The sequence below is a fragment of the Drosophila obscura genome, unplaced genomic scaffold, assembly GCF_018151105.1.
Source record: "Drosophila obscura isolate BZ-5 IFL unplaced genomic scaffold, ASM1815110v1 contig_150, whole genome shotgun sequence".
Classification (NCBI taxonomy): domain Eukaryota; kingdom Metazoa; phylum Arthropoda; class Insecta; order Diptera; family Drosophilidae; genus Drosophila; species Drosophila obscura.
The window spans coordinates 5,057,412-5,074,332 of record NW_024542736.1 but is presented as its reverse complement, the minus strand read 5'-3'; the positions used below and the strand labels follow the sequence as shown (position 1 = coordinate 5,074,332).

The 16,921-nt window shown below is 46.6% G+C and overlaps 4 protein-coding genes across 5 annotated transcripts; 3 read left to right on the top strand and 1 right to left on the bottom strand.

The window, feature by feature from the left end:
• The first annotated feature begins 556 nt into the window (after positions 1 to 556).
• Positions 557 to 10,147, top strand: LOC111070887 (myb-like protein AA). 2 transcript variants are annotated; one of them, XM_022361933.2, is made up of 7 exons: positions 557 to 662; positions 756 to 1,264; positions 5,429 to 5,689; positions 5,768 to 5,876; positions 5,951 to 6,088; positions 6,158 to 6,684; positions 8,649 to 10,147. In XM_022361933.2, the coding sequence occupies exons 2-7, from the start codon at positions 1,165 to 1,167 to the stop codon at positions 9,110 to 9,112; spliced, it is 1,599 nt and encodes a 532-aa protein (XP_022217625.2). In that variant the 5' UTR covers positions 557 to 662; positions 756 to 1,164; the 3' UTR covers positions 9,113 to 10,147. The 2 variants fall into 2 exon arrangements, with proteins under 2 accessions (XP_022217625.2, XP_041447690.1); XM_041591756.1 differs by lacking the exon at positions 8,649 to 10,147 and adding an exon at positions 7,119 to 8,471 and having other exon boundaries at positions 6,158 to 7,081.
• Positions 10,148 to 11,445: 1,298 nt separating this feature from the next.
• Positions 11,446 to 14,847, bottom strand: LOC111070877 (vacuolar protein sorting-associated protein 16 homolog). Its single transcript, XM_022361916.2, has 9 exons — positions 14,678 to 14,847; positions 14,433 to 14,622; positions 14,106 to 14,376; positions 13,353 to 14,041; positions 13,167 to 13,294; positions 12,962 to 13,110; positions 12,619 to 12,902; positions 11,964 to 12,553; positions 11,446 to 11,892 (listed from the first exon to the last, which is right to left on the bottom strand). The coding sequence occupies exons 1-9, from the start codon at positions 14,731 to 14,733 to the stop codon at positions 11,748 to 11,750; spliced, it is 2,502 nt and encodes an 833-aa protein (XP_022217608.2). The 5' UTR covers positions 14,734 to 14,847; the 3' UTR covers positions 11,446 to 11,747.
• Positions 14,848 to 15,297: 450 nt separating this feature from the next.
• LOC111070911 (COX assembly mitochondrial protein 2 homolog) lies at positions 15,298 to 15,654 on the top strand. Its single transcript, XM_022361958.2, has 2 exons — positions 15,298 to 15,433; positions 15,493 to 15,654. Exons 1-2 carry the CDS (start codon positions 15,353 to 15,355, stop codon positions 15,652 to 15,654), a joined length of 243 nt encoding a protein of 80 aa, XP_022217650.1. The 5' UTR covers positions 15,298 to 15,352.
• A 4-nt stretch (positions 15,655 to 15,658) lies between these two features.
• On the top strand, positions 15,659 to 16,297 carry LOC111070901 (protein Abitram). The gene has a single exon (XM_022361946.2). It carries the CDS (start codon positions 15,659 to 15,661, stop codon positions 16,250 to 16,252), a length of 594 nt encoding a protein of 197 aa, XP_022217638.2. The 3' UTR covers positions 16,253 to 16,297.
• The last annotated feature ends 624 nt before the right edge of the window (positions 16,298 to 16,921 follow it).

Sequence of the window (16,921 nt, the reverse complement as noted above, 5' to 3'; positions counted from 1 at the left end):
TTTGGAACAAAACATATAACATCAATAAAAGGAAATAAGGTATACAAAAGTACATACGCATAGAAGAAACTTGGTTGACCAGCAACGCAGACGTCACATTTAGTCAACATTTACGTTTTATGCTTTGGCCGTTTTTGTTTGAACCTTTTTATGTAAACAATGCAATAAAAAGAACTTCTGAAAACTTGCCAATCTTGTAAAAAATGTATGTATCTATCGGATAAAATTATTTGTTTAGGGCTGAGAGGGCCAACTAGCTAGTAATATTAAACGGAATATCAAAATCGAGGAATATCAACGTTCAATGTTTTGACAAAAACAATCGATACTATCGTAATAGTATCGGGCTCAAATAATTATTAAACAACCACTGAAACCTTTTAGGAACTTGTTCATTGTAAAAATTGGATGCCACCTGTCGATTTGTTTACAAATTCGTCTTCGTATTTTATATCAGCCAATCCAAACATATCAAAAGCGCAACGACTGTAGCTTGATACTATCATGATAGTCCATAAACCATCGATAGTAGAGGCTAGCAGCAAAATATCGATACTATCGTTAGTGCCCTCTTTGCTGTTACACCTCTAACGCGTCGTCGTGTCGTCGAATATGTTTTAATTTCCTGCAACTACAAGGCTTCACAATCGACACAGAATGCTGTAAGTAGACTAATTGTGCTTTTCGCTGTCCCCGTTTGAACACATCTAACTGCGAATCTGGCCGCCCCGCTCCCCGTTTGTGTGTCATTGCAGCCCTCAATTGCATAACAGCAGCATTTATGCATGAGTGTGTGTGTGTGTGAGACCGAAACACACCACACCACGCAGCCAGGCCAGCTAGAGACGGCAGTAGCAACAACAAGAGGCATCATCGGCTGCATCGACCGGGCGCCACAGCCACGCGTGTTCCCATCAACAACTCACACTCACTGTGAATTTTGCTGCATTTAGCAGAATAACCAAAATCATTGGATATCATTAAACACAGCAAAATTGCGAGTGCGAAGCGAGGCTACAGGCTATAACCACAGGCTAGAATGTTTCGTTGCTGACTATCGATAGATATTCGATAGTCTCGACCATCGCCACCAACAACAGTATTCATTCGAACAATTTTACATAACTACATCGCAGTCATCGTCGTACGACTCGAGTGAGTGATATGGCCGTGTTCCTGATCAACGTCTGTAAATACAGTGGCTGCGGCATCACATTTCCAAGCTTAAGCGATCTAATATCACACATCGAGGACACCCATATAGGTGAGCACTTGTGACACGGGAGTAATCATTTAGTAGTCGCGTGATGCATCGCAGCGGTCGGTGTGTTTTGTTTATTTTATTTATATACCACATAGTATATATGCATATGTAGTTACGGTTTATATGAAGCGCGGTGCGGTGCGGCATACATGTATATGTTTGGGAGAGTGTGTGTGTGTGTGCGTTTGCGTGCGAGTGAGTGAATAGGTGTGCGGGTGGTGGTGAATGTTGTTTCTATTGGACGATTGGGCCCCAAACCAAAGCCAGTTATTAATGACAGCTCAGATTCTATTCGGGGGAAAATCGATGCTGACCCAGGCCTAAATATGCACGCAGCATTTACAAGAGGCAGGCAATTGCTTACCTTACCTGTGTGTGGTGTGCGTGCCCTCACCTCACGCACACACCCCGGCAAGTACACACTCTACTCACACGCCCAAGCACGGCGCGTACAGCCATTCGATTGTTGTGCGCTTGCTTCTCTGGCCATGATCGGATACAACCATGTTACCATGTTGGTGCGAGCGAGCGAGCACCATAAGCAAAACAAAAGCAAGCAAAAAGCCGGTGATCCATTCAGGCAACAACAAACCAACAACAACATCAGTGCGATCGTGTGTGTCTGTCTGTCTGTTGGTGTGCGTGAGGCCAGCACAGCATCTTGTACTATGGAACCGGCATGTTAGGCGCCCTTTTCTGTGACCTGTCCGCATGGCTTGGCTTGGGTTTTGAGCGCGCGTCTCTGTAGCGGCAGGTGTATCCGAGCAACAGCTATGCATTTGGCGAGTAATCGGAGATGCGGTCTACTTTCACAGACTCCCTGGTCGGGCGCCCACGCACAATTGTGCGTAATCAATTCCTGTCCGAAGCTCTAGCTGGGCCTCAGAATACACACGTGACTGGGTTACGTCTGTCCTCCATTCTCCTGAGAGGCCTCCCTCTAATTAATCATTTTGTATGTGTGGACTTGTACCGGCTGTCGGAACCCACTCTCCTCCCCCTTCCCACCGTTTGAGGGCCTAGATATAAACAATTTCTAATTTTAGCGTGGGTGCTCGCTCGCTCAGGTACCTGGTTCTGGAGCGGGTATCGAAGGGGGTGGGGCGGTGGGCAGAGAGAAAATCAATAAAATTAAGCCCAGTGTTGCCACTTGGCTTCAATTGTGGGTCGCAACGGGGCTTGGGGGTTGTGTGTGTGCTGTGCTGTGCGTTATGTAGCATCATGCTCAGGGGGTGGGTAAATGGTGGTGCGGGGCATCGTTTGTTTGTATTTCATCTATGTATTCTGTATATATACGCCTTCGTGTAGGGGTGGCTACCCGGGGCTCAGCTGACTCGGTTACAGTTACGTTGGCAGCTGTTTTGTTGTTGCCTGCGAGTGAGTGTGATAACGGTCAACATACAACAGCAATGGCGGCTTCGGCGTTGCCCGGGCAGGCTTTCTCTCTCTCCCCGGCCCGGGGCATTACATAAAGCTCGAGCATACGCCCACATGGCGTCTACTCTCCCCCTGGCCTGGCCTGGCCTGCCCTGCCGTGCCCTGTCAGTCGCATCTCCCAATCCATTATCCATGTCGCTGTGACTTGGTTCGGTTCCATTACGTGAACATACGAACATTCGCTGGGATTATAAATGCCTATCATTTCATTATCTCGAAGGACATTTGATGCGTGGGCAGAGTGGGGTTTCGCTTTGCCGTCAATGTCTTATCAAGCCCGCACGCTTCGTCAAGCGTTGGGCGTTGGCGTTGCCCTGGCAACAAGCCCCATCCGGGAGACCTTCACGTTTGTCCTTTTCACAGTTGCCAGGCACCTGTTGTGTCCCAAATAACTGTACGTGTGTGTCTGGTTTGAGTGGGGATGTGTGGAACGAAACGCCTGTAATTATATCGATAGCCACCCGGCTACGCTTCACTTTGCTTCTGTTTGAAATTCGACATGGCGCCGGGTCACGCAGATAACATGATCGCATACGGTCTGCATCTGTCTGCACATTTTCAAAATCAGCATAAATTGCCGAAATCTTCGTCAAGTCAACGACTTTTGCGTCTTTGTTTTTATCAAGCTTCGAGGAATGCTTGCTTCCAAATCTATTGGAAAGTTTTGTTGTTTTGTTGTTTTGCTGGTGTGGTCCCTCCAAAAACAATATGTACTCTTGTTCGTGTGTGTGTGTGTTTGTAATTATTATCTGCTCGAAATTCTGCAACAAGTGCATGACTCATGGGAGGGGGATAGCGAACGGGAGTGTGAATAACAGGAACGGCGGCATCTGCGTTTATTTTGTTTTTTAAATACAAATACGATCGATATATGTATACTCGGTATATAGGCAGTATATATATAGATATAGATATATATTGTATATTGTGTGTGCCTGTGTGTTGATAGATCATGTTATTTGTTTAAAAGCTGTCTGTTAAAAAGTCCAAGAGCAAGTGAGTGTCACCTACAGCGAGAGAAGGCGGGAGAACCTCACCACCACAGAGAGACTGAGAGGGAATACTTGAGGTTATCAACTAGCAAAAGCAACAAAAACAGCAACAAAATAATAACAATAATGAATGCAAAGTAAATGTTGAACTGATTTGACCGTAGCAAATGACGCCGTGTGCGAATGGCACTTTGAAGCAGAAACCTCAACAGCAAGAGAGGAGCGGAGCGGTGGGCGGACAGTGCAATTTTGTCAGCCAAAATTGTTTTTTTTTGTATATGCGACAATCAAATATTAACATGTATCTTTGAGTAACTATGGGCGGTACGTGGAATTATGTATATGCGTAATAAACTCAATATCGATGTGTGCTTTCTGTGTGTGTATGTGTCATCAATCGATTGCAAGGCACGTAGACGACATACAATCATTGCCGCAAATGTTTTTAATCACCACTTGCCCTGATAAGAGTGACGCTAGCCACTACGGGGAGAGCGTGGTGGGGGTGGAGTTGGAGTAGCTTCTGCTGCTGCTAAATTTAGCATATGTTTCGAATAATAACCAATTTGCGGCATATGTTTTGTATTTGCACGTCATTCCGATTCCGATTGAATCAATTAAAATGCAACGTTATCGAACGGCTATTGCCTGGAATGTGGGAATGTGTGAATGTGGGTGGTGGTAGACAGAGCTGCAATATAACGATCGTTAAGGATAAACAGCTGTTAGGCAGCCATGTAAGCCTAAGCCACCACTGTGAACGCTCTGTTACAGCACATGGGGCTGGCTGGCTTTCAGTGATATGATGAATAGTCGTGCTGACACACTTTACGCACAAAAATGATTTAGTTGAGAAATAAAGCGTGCCTACAGTATTTGAGTGAGAGCATTTTCACGCAATTTCAAGCGAATCGATCAAAAGTGCAACGTTATCGCAAGATAATCGATTGTGGGAGGCATGAAACGGAAACGGGAATGATAGGATTTTTAAGGGAAGCAGTACAGGGTGCCCCAGGCCACATGATGAATGATCATGCGCTCTGACACCGTTTACGCACAAACTTTAATTTAATTGAGAAATAAAGCGTGCGTGCAGTGGTGGGCATATGGAGGTTAGGTTGCGCACACAACCAAACACAGTACCAGACAGACCGTTTGCGTGAGAGCGGGACAGTTGGAGGGGCACCTGCGAGCCCCTGCTGTTATGCACTCTCTGATTAAGCAAACCTTTGGGCTTATGCTTGTTAAAACGATAAGATAATGTCCCGCGACTAGCAGCCAGACATGTGCTCGGCTTACCCCCAATCCCCCCACAAACACCGTCGGACGCCCGCTCCTGCAGTTGGCAGAACAGAACCCTCACAATATGCGTCAGCAGCAGCGGCATTAAATTGGAATTGGGGTTTCTGTACATGTACGTGCACTCTCTCGCTTATTTGCTCATTTCAACATTTTAACAATAAATTGCTGCTGCTGCTGCTGCTGTGGCTGTGGGTCTGTGTGTCGGTCGTGTCGCCGTACCGTGTACCGAGTGCTTGAACTTGTTTCACTGCAAATACGAGTACTCGAGTACAACAATTTAATAAATATGGGCGAACCGAAATAAATTTGGATGCAGGTTTCTTTCTGTCGGCTGGCCGGCCGGGTCGCCCGCATTCCTCCGATTCATATTCGAAATGTCATTTCCAATTAGCTGATCCCCTCTCTGTTCTGTTTGCTTTTCATCCCACTTCAGACTATGATCCTAAGGTGGTCGAACAGAAGGAGCAGGCCCAGCCTGCATGCTTGCCACTGAGCTACGTCCTGCGCTTCGTCACGGAGGACAATCGCAAGGAGGCAACCACCTTCCTGGCCAACAACACCGCCCCACCTGCCACCAATAGCGGCAGCAATGCCGGCAGCCACGGCAGTGGCAATGTGGAGCTCAAGCGAAAGCTGGCCATCAAGCACCACAGCTACAGTATGTCGTCGTCCAATCGCAGCACCACGCCCACAGGTGAGTGATGACCCACCCCATGACTGGACGTGGAACTGATAACTGATAATGTGTGTCTCTGCCTTTGTGCTCTTTTAGGCAGCGAAATGGACGAGGATGAAATGGTTGTCACGGAGTCCGAGGACAGCAATGATTCCTGGACCACCGAGGAGTTTAGCTCCGAGTTTATCATGCGCTATGGCAGCAGGTTCGTTCTATCTCTTAATACCCTCTCAACAAGCCAGAGATTTTGATTGTGAACTTTGACCCCCTCGCACATAGGCATTCCGGCGGCGGAAGCAATGGCACGCCTGGCAATGAGAAACCCTTCGCCTGCCCTGTGCCCGGATGCAAAAAGCGTTACAAAAACGTCAACGGCATCAAGTACCATTCGAAGAATGGCCACAAAAAGGATGGAAGGTAGGTGGCAGTTCTCCCAAAGGGGACTCCACTTGGGCTCTAGAAACTCATTATTTTACTCCACTACAGAGTGCGAAAGGGTTACAAATGCCACTGCGGGAAGAGCTACAAAACAGCGCAGGGCCTGAAGAATCATGCCCTCCACACCCACAACGCGCAGCCGGAGAGCGTGCTGACCACCCAGCAGGTGGCCAATGCTGCGGCTGCCGCTTCTTCTTCCGTGAGTGGTGGCAGCACCAACAGCAGCTCCAATCCCACTCCGCCCGCCATCCAGCGCAGCAACTCCCCATCGCAGTCGCTTGGCTCGCTGAGCCCGTCGAGCATTAGCAACATGTCGAGCAGCGCCAGCAGCTGTCATGGGGGCAGCAGTCTGTCCAACAACAACAACAACATCAACAACATTAATAACAACGGCAACAGCAGCGGCAGCAGCCAGAACACTGCACTCGTTGCTGGTGGCGGCAATATGTTGCAGCAGCTTAGCACTGGGAACGTGGTCACACTGACCAATGTTCCATCTCAGCAGCAGCCGCATCCACAGCAGCAGCATCAGCATCATCATCAGAACCACCACCAGAATGGCGGCTCAGCAACAGGTAACAGCAACAACAACAATTTAATGCGCAGCACACTCGGTTTAGTATCCATTAAAGCCAATAGCCACAGCCACAGCGGCAGCAACAACAGCAATGGGAACAACTCAAATCCCAAGACTGTTAGCAACCTAATGGCTGCCAATGCAACGGCCAGTAAGATACTCAAGCTGGCCACCAACGTGGCCAACGGTGGCTCTGTAGCGCCCAATGTGGTCGACATAGTCCAGCAGCACAAAATCGTTGACCAAGTGGTCAAGACCAACAGCAATGGCCCGACGGTGATCAACAGCAGCAACAGCGCCAACAAGATGCCGTTGCCAAACTTGGTGAACCTTGGCATACTCACGCCAGCCACCTCGCCCACCAAAAACACCCAGACGCTGACCTTCACCACCACCACTACGACCAATAACGGCGGCAACAACCAGCAGCAGCAGCAACAGCAATCAGCAGCAGCAGCAGCTGGTAGCCTCGCTCACCTCGAACATGCAGAAGCACCAGAAGACCAGCATCCTGCTTCTGCAGGAGCCGGCCACTCCTAGCCAGATACTGCAGCCAATCCAGGCACAACAGCAGCATCAACAGCAGCAGCATATGCAGTTGCAGCAACAGATGCAACAGCATCATGTGCTACCCATCAGCCCCACGAGCAGCGTCAGCGGCAACAGCAGCAAGAGCAGCTCGCCCACGCCACAACAGCAACAACAACAGCAGCAGCAGCAGCAGCCACTGATAAAGAAGGGAAAGGTGGAGCCCGTATCCGGCATTGAGCCCATGGAGACGGATGAGCCGCCGCTGAATGATGCGATCTCGGAGAGCGTGGCGGCGGTCATAGCCACCATCGCAGAAGCCAGCAGCAAGGCAGCAGAAGAGGCGAATGTGATCTCAGCAGCAGCGGCAGCCAATGCTGTCTCCACTGTCACGGTGGCGGCCATTGAAGTTGTCGGCGCTGGCGCCGCCAACGACGAGACGTAGCCTATACTAAAGCAGCTACTGATGCATCGCCAACTGACGCTGGAGCCGCCCGAGCTGCCACAGCCGCCACAGCTGCAACCTCCACCGGCGCATTGACATGCTTCGTATACGAAAACAATGGGGAAGGGAAACCAGACCCCCTGAAACATTCTCAAGATCGTTGCAATCGTTTGAATCGTAGTTTATCCCTTAGTTAACCTCTGACACCTATGATATTAAGCTTAAGGGGCCGCCAAGATCTGAGTGGGCCACAAGTCACTCACCAAAACACCATTGGAAACATTTCGTAGACTGCTTACATGCTTAGAGACCACCAGGAACATAAGTTGTGTTTTAATTTAAAATGTAAACCTTAGTTCTTGGAACCACAAGAATCCCACGAATCTTTAAAGGAGCGACAATGGAGAGTCGAATCTACACAACAAATCTCATTGTTTGTGCAATATTTTATTTCTGTATATTTAATTCTTAGAGAGAGAGATTTAGTAATGATTTATTATGATGATTATCTGTAACAATGACTTTCAAGCTTGTATTAAACTAATTACAATTGCTGATCTCCTTTTAATTTGTAATTTAATTTAATTAATTTAGAAGATAGCGCCTAGAAGCACTCCCTCCTAGACGAAGCGCCAAGGACAATTGAAATAAAATGCAAACAGCAGATGCGCAATACTCGTATTATGAACTCAATAATTTCATTGTCTTACGCCTATTCCTACTCGTATTCGGCAACAATCAAGTATTATTTATGTTTTAAGCATTAGCAAATTGATTTTTAATTATATAATATACAATATTAAGCGCCCCAATTGGATTGGTCTATGAAAGAACTCTTATTTTTAGTACAATATTTTGGTTAATTGCATTATCATTTAATGTACCTCCCCCTCTCTGTCAAAGGTGTTTGGTGGTTCCCTTTTCGTTTTGTGTTCTTTTGATTTTATGTTTTTCGTTACTTCTTTTCCTTTTCTCTCTACCTATTGCAGAAACCTCTTACTCCTGCTCTTCATACAACCACAAAAGCACCAACAGCAACCTCCACACGACCAGCGAAGGCCCCAAGTCCAGTGCCGTCGTGGCTGCTGCCGCTGTCGCCTCGACCGCCAAGAGGCCCACAGCAGCCGCTACGCTCCGGCCATCGGCAGCCCCCAGCAGCGCCACCTCCAGCCGAAGCAGTAGCAGCAGCAGTGGGATGACGCCCATGCAAATCTCGCCAACCTTCATTGAGCACAAGTATTCGTCAATGGACATCAAAGAGAAGTTCTTCTCCACCCTGCGAGCGGCCACGGCCGACAGCGTTGCGTCGTCGTCGTCGTCGTCTCCTAAGGCGCCCGATGTGGTGGCACCTGTGGGGGCAGGCGGTGGCCTGCGGGCCGTTGCTGTGGGCCAAATGTGCGCGCTGCAGAACGAGCATATACATCAAAATCTCTTCAAGAAAACGATCAATTGAGATGCTGGAGAGCGGAGCGGAGCAGAGCTGAGCGCCGCGTAGAGTTGGCTGTGATGAAGTAGTAACTAAAAACTGACTAACGAATGCCAGAGCAAGAGGATTCGTCAATGAGGGGAGTTGAGGTGGAGGATCAAGAGATGGAGGATGGAGAGGCAGAGGTAGAGTGAGAGGGAGAGTGAGAGAAATTATGATAAACTCGCCGCACCGTAAAGGAAGGGAATCATAAGAGAAGTTTTCCACTTGGCAAAGAAAACTAAAAAGAAAAGAGCCCACAAAATACGAGTATCTATAAAACGAAAGAAAATTCCATGCATTTCGCAGATAACACACAAATTACACTAATCTCAAAAATATTAACAAGGAAAATTGTACATAAAATTGGCCACCTAAGAAATGCTTCTCTACAAGCTGCATTAGAAAATTCTAAAAATTCGTAAAAAAAAAAAAAAATACCGAGAATTGTACACACAAAATTTAGAAAATACATTTGAAGATCGTTCTTCAACTAGTCATTACTGTAGTTAAATTAATTCTTTGATTTCATGCATGCATCAAGAACCTAAAATCACGACAAAACAAAAAACAATGCGCACCAACTGTCTGGGAAAAAAGAAACCCCTCTGAACCACATGAAGGAATATATCTATGAGGGGCAGAGGGGGCAAAAATTAGGAAAATTCTACATCGCAAAGCCTTGAAACTTGCCAAGCTGTCCACTCTACGTGTGAGCCAATGGAACGATTCAAGATGAAGAATGTCGAATATTTCAAACAGAAATTAGTTAGCTACAAATTTAGGGGAACGCAACCCCACGAGCCCACGAGCCCACAAGTCCACGTGTCTGGTGATGGCAACCGTTTTTCGCTTAGGAACCACAATAACTCTACAGTAGTTATAGTATTATAATTATAGATAACGCTATGGATTATTATACGATATATAGGGTATATACGAGTGTGTAAAGATTGTAAATGTATACCTAATTTATAATATATTGTAGCTTTTTGTGAGTGCGTTTCCGTGCATGTATTGTAATTGTAATTCTTGTATGTATAGCTATAGATTTCGAACGTCCCTACAGTAGATCTACGATATATACGATTGCACATGCATATTATATGTGTGTAAGTGTGTGTTTTATGTGTGTGAATATATTTATATTGTAATGTCGATTTTATGTAAATTATTTCATTGTCAAGCGGAGGAGGAGAAGAAGAAGTATTGCATGCATGCCTCAAAATTCAATCGAACTTCCTAGCCTGAGCATCGGGTTCCTTAAGCACTCAAACAGAACAAAGCAAAACAAAAATTAAATGAAATTTTTAACATACATAATATATACATATATACTAAAATACATATACATAGAGATAAACCTCAATTTAGTCAGCCGCCAAAACAAATTTTTCAGAGCGCATTTCGCAGACGCGCAGCGTCTTAAAAAAACAACAAACTAAATAGTTCTGCGTCCCTAATAGATACTAAATATAAAAACACACACATGGGTAGCCACAGACACGATTACATACATACATAAATACATACATACATCAATATACAATATCTATAAGAACTCACGCTTAAGCGGCTCCCAACGGAGGCGCCCTAGTTTAGCCAAACTACTTTTATATAGAAACGGAAACGGAAAGAGTAACGGATGCGAAAAGGTGTCTTCGGCACACCGAAGCGGAGAGTGGGGTCCCGTTCGCTGCCAGGGCACGATCCTTAACTTTCGGAGGAAACGGAGAAAATCAACTCAAAACCCTCTAATGAATACAATAAATGGAATATGTATATTTCTTTATACTTCTATGCATATGTTTAAGTGTATGTCATCTTATATAAGACTGCGTTATGTTCGTAAATATATTTAATATATGTATGTAAAATTAACGAAAAACAAAAACAAAACAAAACCACACGCAAACGCAAAAAAAAAAACCAACCTACGATAAATCAGAAATAGCTCTTCAGAAACACACATAATAATAATACAAATAACGAAACGCAAGATAAATGAATAGATAATGTATTCATACTCTACCTATATACTACTATGTACTATATAATGTATTGTAATTGTAATTTACCTAAAATCGTAATTATATGTAGAGAATTAACAGAAGCCTAAAGATAAACATTCATCGACATCCAGCATACAATCAACTAAACTAATCCCATGCGCCCAGCAGTAGAGAATTTGCGCACTGCAGAATTTCGAAAACTACATATTAGTAACCCCCTGAAGACGCATAATCATTATCAAAATCATCAACCATACAACAACAAAAAATACAAAAAACAACAACAATTTAGTAAAATATTCTCTTTTTGCTTTATGTGATCTATTACATACATATACATACAACTACATATACATATGTATAATAAAAATGTCCTTGATAACGAATCTTAATTGAACAATTTTTGGATTTGCTTTAAAATTGGAGGCAACTTATAGGACCCCCCCTATAGATCATTCATATATCTATTGTACCAGAGTCATGGATAAACTTTGGACATTTACTCATTCGTTGGGTGGCCAGCAAACATACGATTCTCTTGGCGTGGTAATTGTTTATTAAAAGCAAATTGTTTATTTTATTTTATAACTAGGAATGTTGCCGCTCCGCTACTATCGGGTCTCCAGCATGGAAATGCAGTTGCAGGTCTTGCCCAGCAAATTGGGATCATTGCTAATGCTCTCTTTCTTCTGCAGTTCATAGAGGCTGTGCAGATCCCGCTGCTCGAAGGCGCAATCGATGGCCTCCTCCAAATAGCTATAGGAGATTCAAAGCATGTAATATAAGGGCTTTCCATTTTCAATGGCATAGTAATGGCAGTAACTCACTTTGCTCGTATAAACCAGAGAACCTTGCGATTGTCGCGACATCGCGGGATGTATTTGCGCGCTTCCCTGGCATTGCCGTGCTTCAAGCAGGCCTCAACAAAGGGTTCATAGCCAATAGGGCTCTTTTTGCTCTTGGAAAATTTCTCGAGGTCGTCCCACTTCTGCTGTTGGGCGAGGGTGAGTATGCGCAGCCACCAGAAGCGGCGATCGGGCACCTTAAAGTCGCTCCTTATCTTCTCCGCCTCCTTGAGCTGACCGATCAGCAGCAGTTGCTCGATGGTGTCGTGCACGGACAGGCCATTCAGGCTGGCGTTGTACTTGGTGCTCAGCGTCTTCTGCAGCTTGAAAAGTCGGCTCGTCTCGGCACAAAGCTCTGCCTCGACAGTGCATCGCGCTTGGGTGTAGGCGTTTCCAATCACCGACAGATTCGACTCCAGGTCCTTACTCTCGATAGCATTCTTAAAGTGAAACTCGGCGATGGCTTTCTGGTCGTCCTCCGTGTTATATATGCCATAGAGCCCCGCACGGTTCGTCTCCCGCATGATTTTCTTGTACATGTTCAACGCCAGCGGATGATCGCGAATGGTCATCTGTGGGAGAACGAACATCCACAGATTATAGAAGAATTTCCCTCAGAAGGATTGGGTTTACATACATGCAAATTGGACAGCATCATGTGCATCTTCATTTCCAGAAGAACTTTGGTTACCAGCTCGGTGTCGCCCGATTGTGTGGCACTGGCCACAGCTCTATCGAACTTGCGCATCTTCAGCAGCAGCGGCACATGCAGCGAGGCACGCGGCTCCAGCTCCAAGAGCTTAATGGCCAGATCATCGCGTCCTGCTTGATGCGCCTTCTCGGCAATGTTGCAGAACGAAATGCCTTCGACGGTGGGGTTCTTGAACTTTTCCGTAATCTTGCGGGCCACCTCGCCGTCATCTGTAAAGGAATCTTCTTTAGAGAGGGGGATTTCTCGCTGAGATTAGAGTGTTACCCACTGGGATCATTCATCACTTTGTGGTAGGCCCAGTGCTCAAGTATCCAGGATTCGGGCAGATTCAGATGCTTGGCCACTTGTATGGCGACGGCATAGTGCTTGCGGAATACCAGGCGACTCAAGATGACCTCCGGATTGAGGTGCGAAAACCTGCAAGGGGGAGTCATCAGTTATTTCAGCCCCTTATCCACCCGGGGACAACCTACTGTTTGAATGTAAGCGGCATGGCAATCCTCTCGTGTCGCAGCGTGTTAAGGACTCGCAGTATGCGCATGATGCGCATATACTCGTCGGGATTGTGGCCAAATATGAAGGCCTTGCCAAAGTTTGCAGTCTGTGAAAACAGCAAGAGTTAGGGTAAGTGGTTTTGGAGGCCTTTACAGAGCACTCACTCTTAGCAGACTCTTCTGCGTTTCGGTACAGAACTCAAAGGATGCCGCCTCAATGCACTCGGTGACGGCCAAATCGATCCTTTCGCGGCACATGCTCAGATATTCATCCGACTTGTAGGACTTTTCCTCGAACTTCTTCTGCGCCTCGAAGAGATAGCTGGCCGGCTCTTGGCTGTTCACCGCAAAGATGTTCTCCACGCATTTCGGCAGCCGCTGGATCATCTCGTGCGAGCTCTGGGTGATGATGCGGACGCCGTCCATTTCGGCCACCAGAAACATGATCGGATCGTAGGGGAAGTCGCTGCGATCGGCGTTGCGATTCACGATTAGCAGATAGGACGGGTAGGAGATGACCACGGCATCCGCCTCACTGTTGTCGCTGTTCATGATCCACTCCAACTGCAGGGGCATGTCCTTGCGGCCTGTGTCGAACTCGCAGTACTTTTGCCGCATGTCCACGCTGCCCAGCCAGAGGAGGCCCGTGTTCGTGTAGAGCGCCAGATGCTGATGGTTGTACGAAACGGAGATCTTGATGATCCGATCGTGCGGCTTCTCGAACAGATTGGCGGTGATGGTGCCGACGGTTTCGCCAGGAAATAGCTTGATGACCTCACGCTCTCGTCCCAGCAGACAGTAGCTGTTGCGTCCTTCGGTTACGATCTCCCAGCAGGAGCAATTGATGCTGGAGTCTATACGTTTAGGAAAGTGAAAAGAATTATATGGGCTTTAAGGTTAATTCTCGAGCCTTGTTACTGGGAATATCTGGAAGCTTTCGCTCCGTCTTGCTGCTGTTCTGCTTAAGAAAGATTCGCCCGGATGTGGTCATCACAGCCACGCCAGTGCCAGCGGCTGACTGAAATACTTTGGCCTCCACAATCTTTGTGACGCTCGCCTCGTCTCCAATAGTGTACGACTCCTTTTCCTTCCCAAACATGTCAAAGACAAAGACTTTGGCATTCTCCTGCACGCAAATCAGCTCCTCCGTGTCCGACCAGCCCATGGCAATGAGCTTTCCATGGTTCCACTGCAACAGCAAATATGTAAACGAAGCCTTTATTTTTTTTTATTCCAATCGCTTACCAATATGTGACCCGTTTCCCTGCCGGTGGTATCGAAGATTCGCACCATTGGTCGGGCTGTGCCTTTGACGGGCACCAGCTTGGTGGGATCCCGTATTGCTGCCAGGGGACCGCCGTAGGGTGCCGCCGCCACCTGCATGTACTCCAGGTCTAGATCCAGCGGCCAGTCGGGCGTCGCCAGCTCCACTTTTCTGTTGCGGGGGCGTACACATAAATCAATTGAATCTTCGAAGAGGCAGCACTTACCTGTAGTAGTCTGGCCGCACCTTGAACCACTCGCCCGTATTGTACATGATAGGCATGGTGAATTAATTGTCTATTAATCAATCAGATTCAGCCAAAAAATAAACAATTGCATTTTTTATTTGCCTAAATTTGCATTGTACCGCAACAGCTGCTTTCGCAGGGCTGCCACACTTGGCCATTTTCCAGCATTATTCCACATCTTCTCAATCATCGTGACCGTCAAAACCTTGTATTAAAAACAGTACAAAGAAAAGAGTCCTTAAAATGAGCAAATCTTGTAGAAAATTAGTTCATCTATCGGATAAAATTATAATTTAGGTGCTGCGATTCCTAGCTGGCTAATAATATTTACACGAATATCAAAATCGCGAATATGATTTCCGATCAGGGGTAAAGAACGCTTAACCTATTGTCGACTAGTGGGTTCTTAAACTTACGCATGAAACTAATAGAATTTTAGCGCAGTTCTGGTGAAGGATATCGAGGATATTGTTTTATGTATGTAAAGGGAAAGTATGAATCTACAAGGAAAATATAAAAACAGTAATAATTTTCGCTATTTAACTCGAGTTGTTCGCCTGTTTAAAAATCGAGGGTCCTAGTAGGTTAAGTGTTAAGGCTAAGGTCACATAACACCTGGCTCTGGAAATAATTCTCATCTGTCTACAGTTGAAAATGCATACGGACCTAGCTTCCCATTTGCACACGCCGGCCTGCAACAAACTAATTGAAGAGCTGCAAGCTTGCCACGACAATGTAAGTACACAAGAGGCCACAGTCAATCTTTAATTAATCCTTTTCCTGCTTGCCCACAGAACGCTTTCGGCCGATTTGTTGGAATCTGTAATTCCATCGACGACAAGGTGGTCAAGTGCCTGAAGGGCGAACGCGTTGCCCGCTCCGCCGCCAACCGAGCCAAGGCCCGTGAGCAGCAAGCCAGATACAAGGAGAGACTGCTGCACGGACAGACCGAATAGCAGAATGGCAGCCACCTTGGACCCCTTGGAGTCCTTCTACTTCGAGCATGAGGAGCAGCAGCGCATTTGCGGCCAGCCGGTGAGCCCCATCACAGATGGCTTCGACGCCAACTATCCCAGTGTCGTGGATCGCTTCTTCACGCGCTACTACTACATCCGAGCCAACGCCGCCTACCAGGTGCTGTACCACTCGAACCGCATCTGCCTAATCTGCCTGGCGCCCACACATCCCGCACTTGAGCAAGGCATAGCCACGCTCAGCTTCGATGTGGGGAACGTGGATCGCAGCCAGAATGTGGTCAAGGGCAAGGCCAAGAAGGGCGGCATGATCCTGCAGGCGGACTCTACGCTGGCGCTGCTCACCACGAAGACGGGACAGACCTACAAGATACCTAGCTGCATACGCGGCAAGCTGGTGGAGGTCAACGCTGCTCTGGTTGCAGAGCCCAAGCTGCTGGAGCAGCTGCCCGAGGGTGCCGGCTACGTTGCCATTCTTCTGCCCAAAATTGAGAACTGCGACTTGATCAAGGAGAAGTTGCTGACGCAGGAGCAGTACGAGGAGCATTTGAAGACAACCGAGGGGGAGTTGACTACTTGACTATGTCCTTAACTATTGACTAATAAAACCTTGCGTTGAAATACATGTTTCGTATATTTAAATCTAACATAACATAAGGGCGAAAACTTAACATAACATAAGTTCGAAAACATAACATAACATAAGGTCGAAAACTTAACATAACATAAGGCGAAATCATATCTAACAGGCCAAAAAAACTCGTCAAAAAGGAAGAAGAAGAAGAAAAAAACCTCGTCAAATATGAAGAAGAAGAAAACTTGGTTTATGTATTAGATGAGAGCCGGCTTAGCGAAACCTTGAACCATCACGTGTACGCTAGATGGACAGTGTGCAATTTAAATTTGTTCCACACCTAGCTGGCGCCACTTGTCCTAGGGATGCAATTTGTTTAATATTAAATGATCTAGCGATGAACGATAGCGCGATCCATTAAGCGATCAATTTGCTGCGCAGCCAACACTGTAGGCGGGCTTTTTAAATTGTATTTCCTAAACAACCATCAATTACTTTCTCTTCTTTATAAATTGCCCTTATAAGCTGCTGCGTGAGTGCCAATCACTGCCAAGGGCTTCAACTTCAGCTGCCAGCTAGTTTTGATACATTCGACGAGCGAAGCGGGGGAGCGGGGGAGCATGGGGAGCAGAGCACACTCGGCTCGGGCCCTTCTCGTGACTGACGCTGAATGCC

Excerpts from the sequence above, each read along its gene's own strand:
- LOC111070877 (XM_022361916.2), bottom strand. The coding sequence starts at position 14,733 with ATGCCTATCATGTACAATACGGGCGAGTGGTTCAAGGTGCGGCCAGAC. Across the intron at positions 14,623-14,677 it reads GTGCGGCCAGACTACTACAG|AAAAGTGGAGCTGGCGACGC; the intron begins GTAAGTGCTGCC and ends CCCCCGCAACAG. Across the intron at positions 14,377-14,432 it reads GGGAAACGGGTCACATATTG|TGGAACCATGGAAAGCTCAT; the intron begins GTAAGCGATTGG and ends TTGCTGTTGCAG.
- LOC111070911 (XM_022361958.2), top strand. The coding sequence starts at position 15,353 with ATGCATACGGACCTAGCTTCCCATTTGCACACGCCGGCCTGCAACAAA. Across the intron at positions 15,434-15,492 it reads TGCAAGCTTGCCACGACAAT|AACGCTTTCGGCCGATTTGT; the intron begins GTAAGTACACAA and ends GCTTGCCCACAG.
- LOC111070901 (XM_022361946.2), top strand. The coding sequence starts at position 15,659 with ATGGCAGCCACCTTGGACCCCTTGGAGTCCTTCTACTTCGAGCATGAG.
- LOC111070887 (XM_041591756.1), top strand. The coding sequence starts at position 1,165 with ATGGCCGTGTTCCTGATCAACGTCTGTAAATACAGTGGCTGCGGCATC. Across the intron at positions 1,265-5,428 it reads CATCGAGGACACCCATATAG|ACTATGATCCTAAGGTGGTC; the intron begins GTGAGCACTTGT and ends ATCCCACTTCAG. Across the intron at positions 5,877-5,950 it reads ATCATGCGCTATGGCAGCAG|GCATTCCGGCGGCGGAAGCA; the intron begins GTTCGTTCTATC and ends CCTCGCACATAG.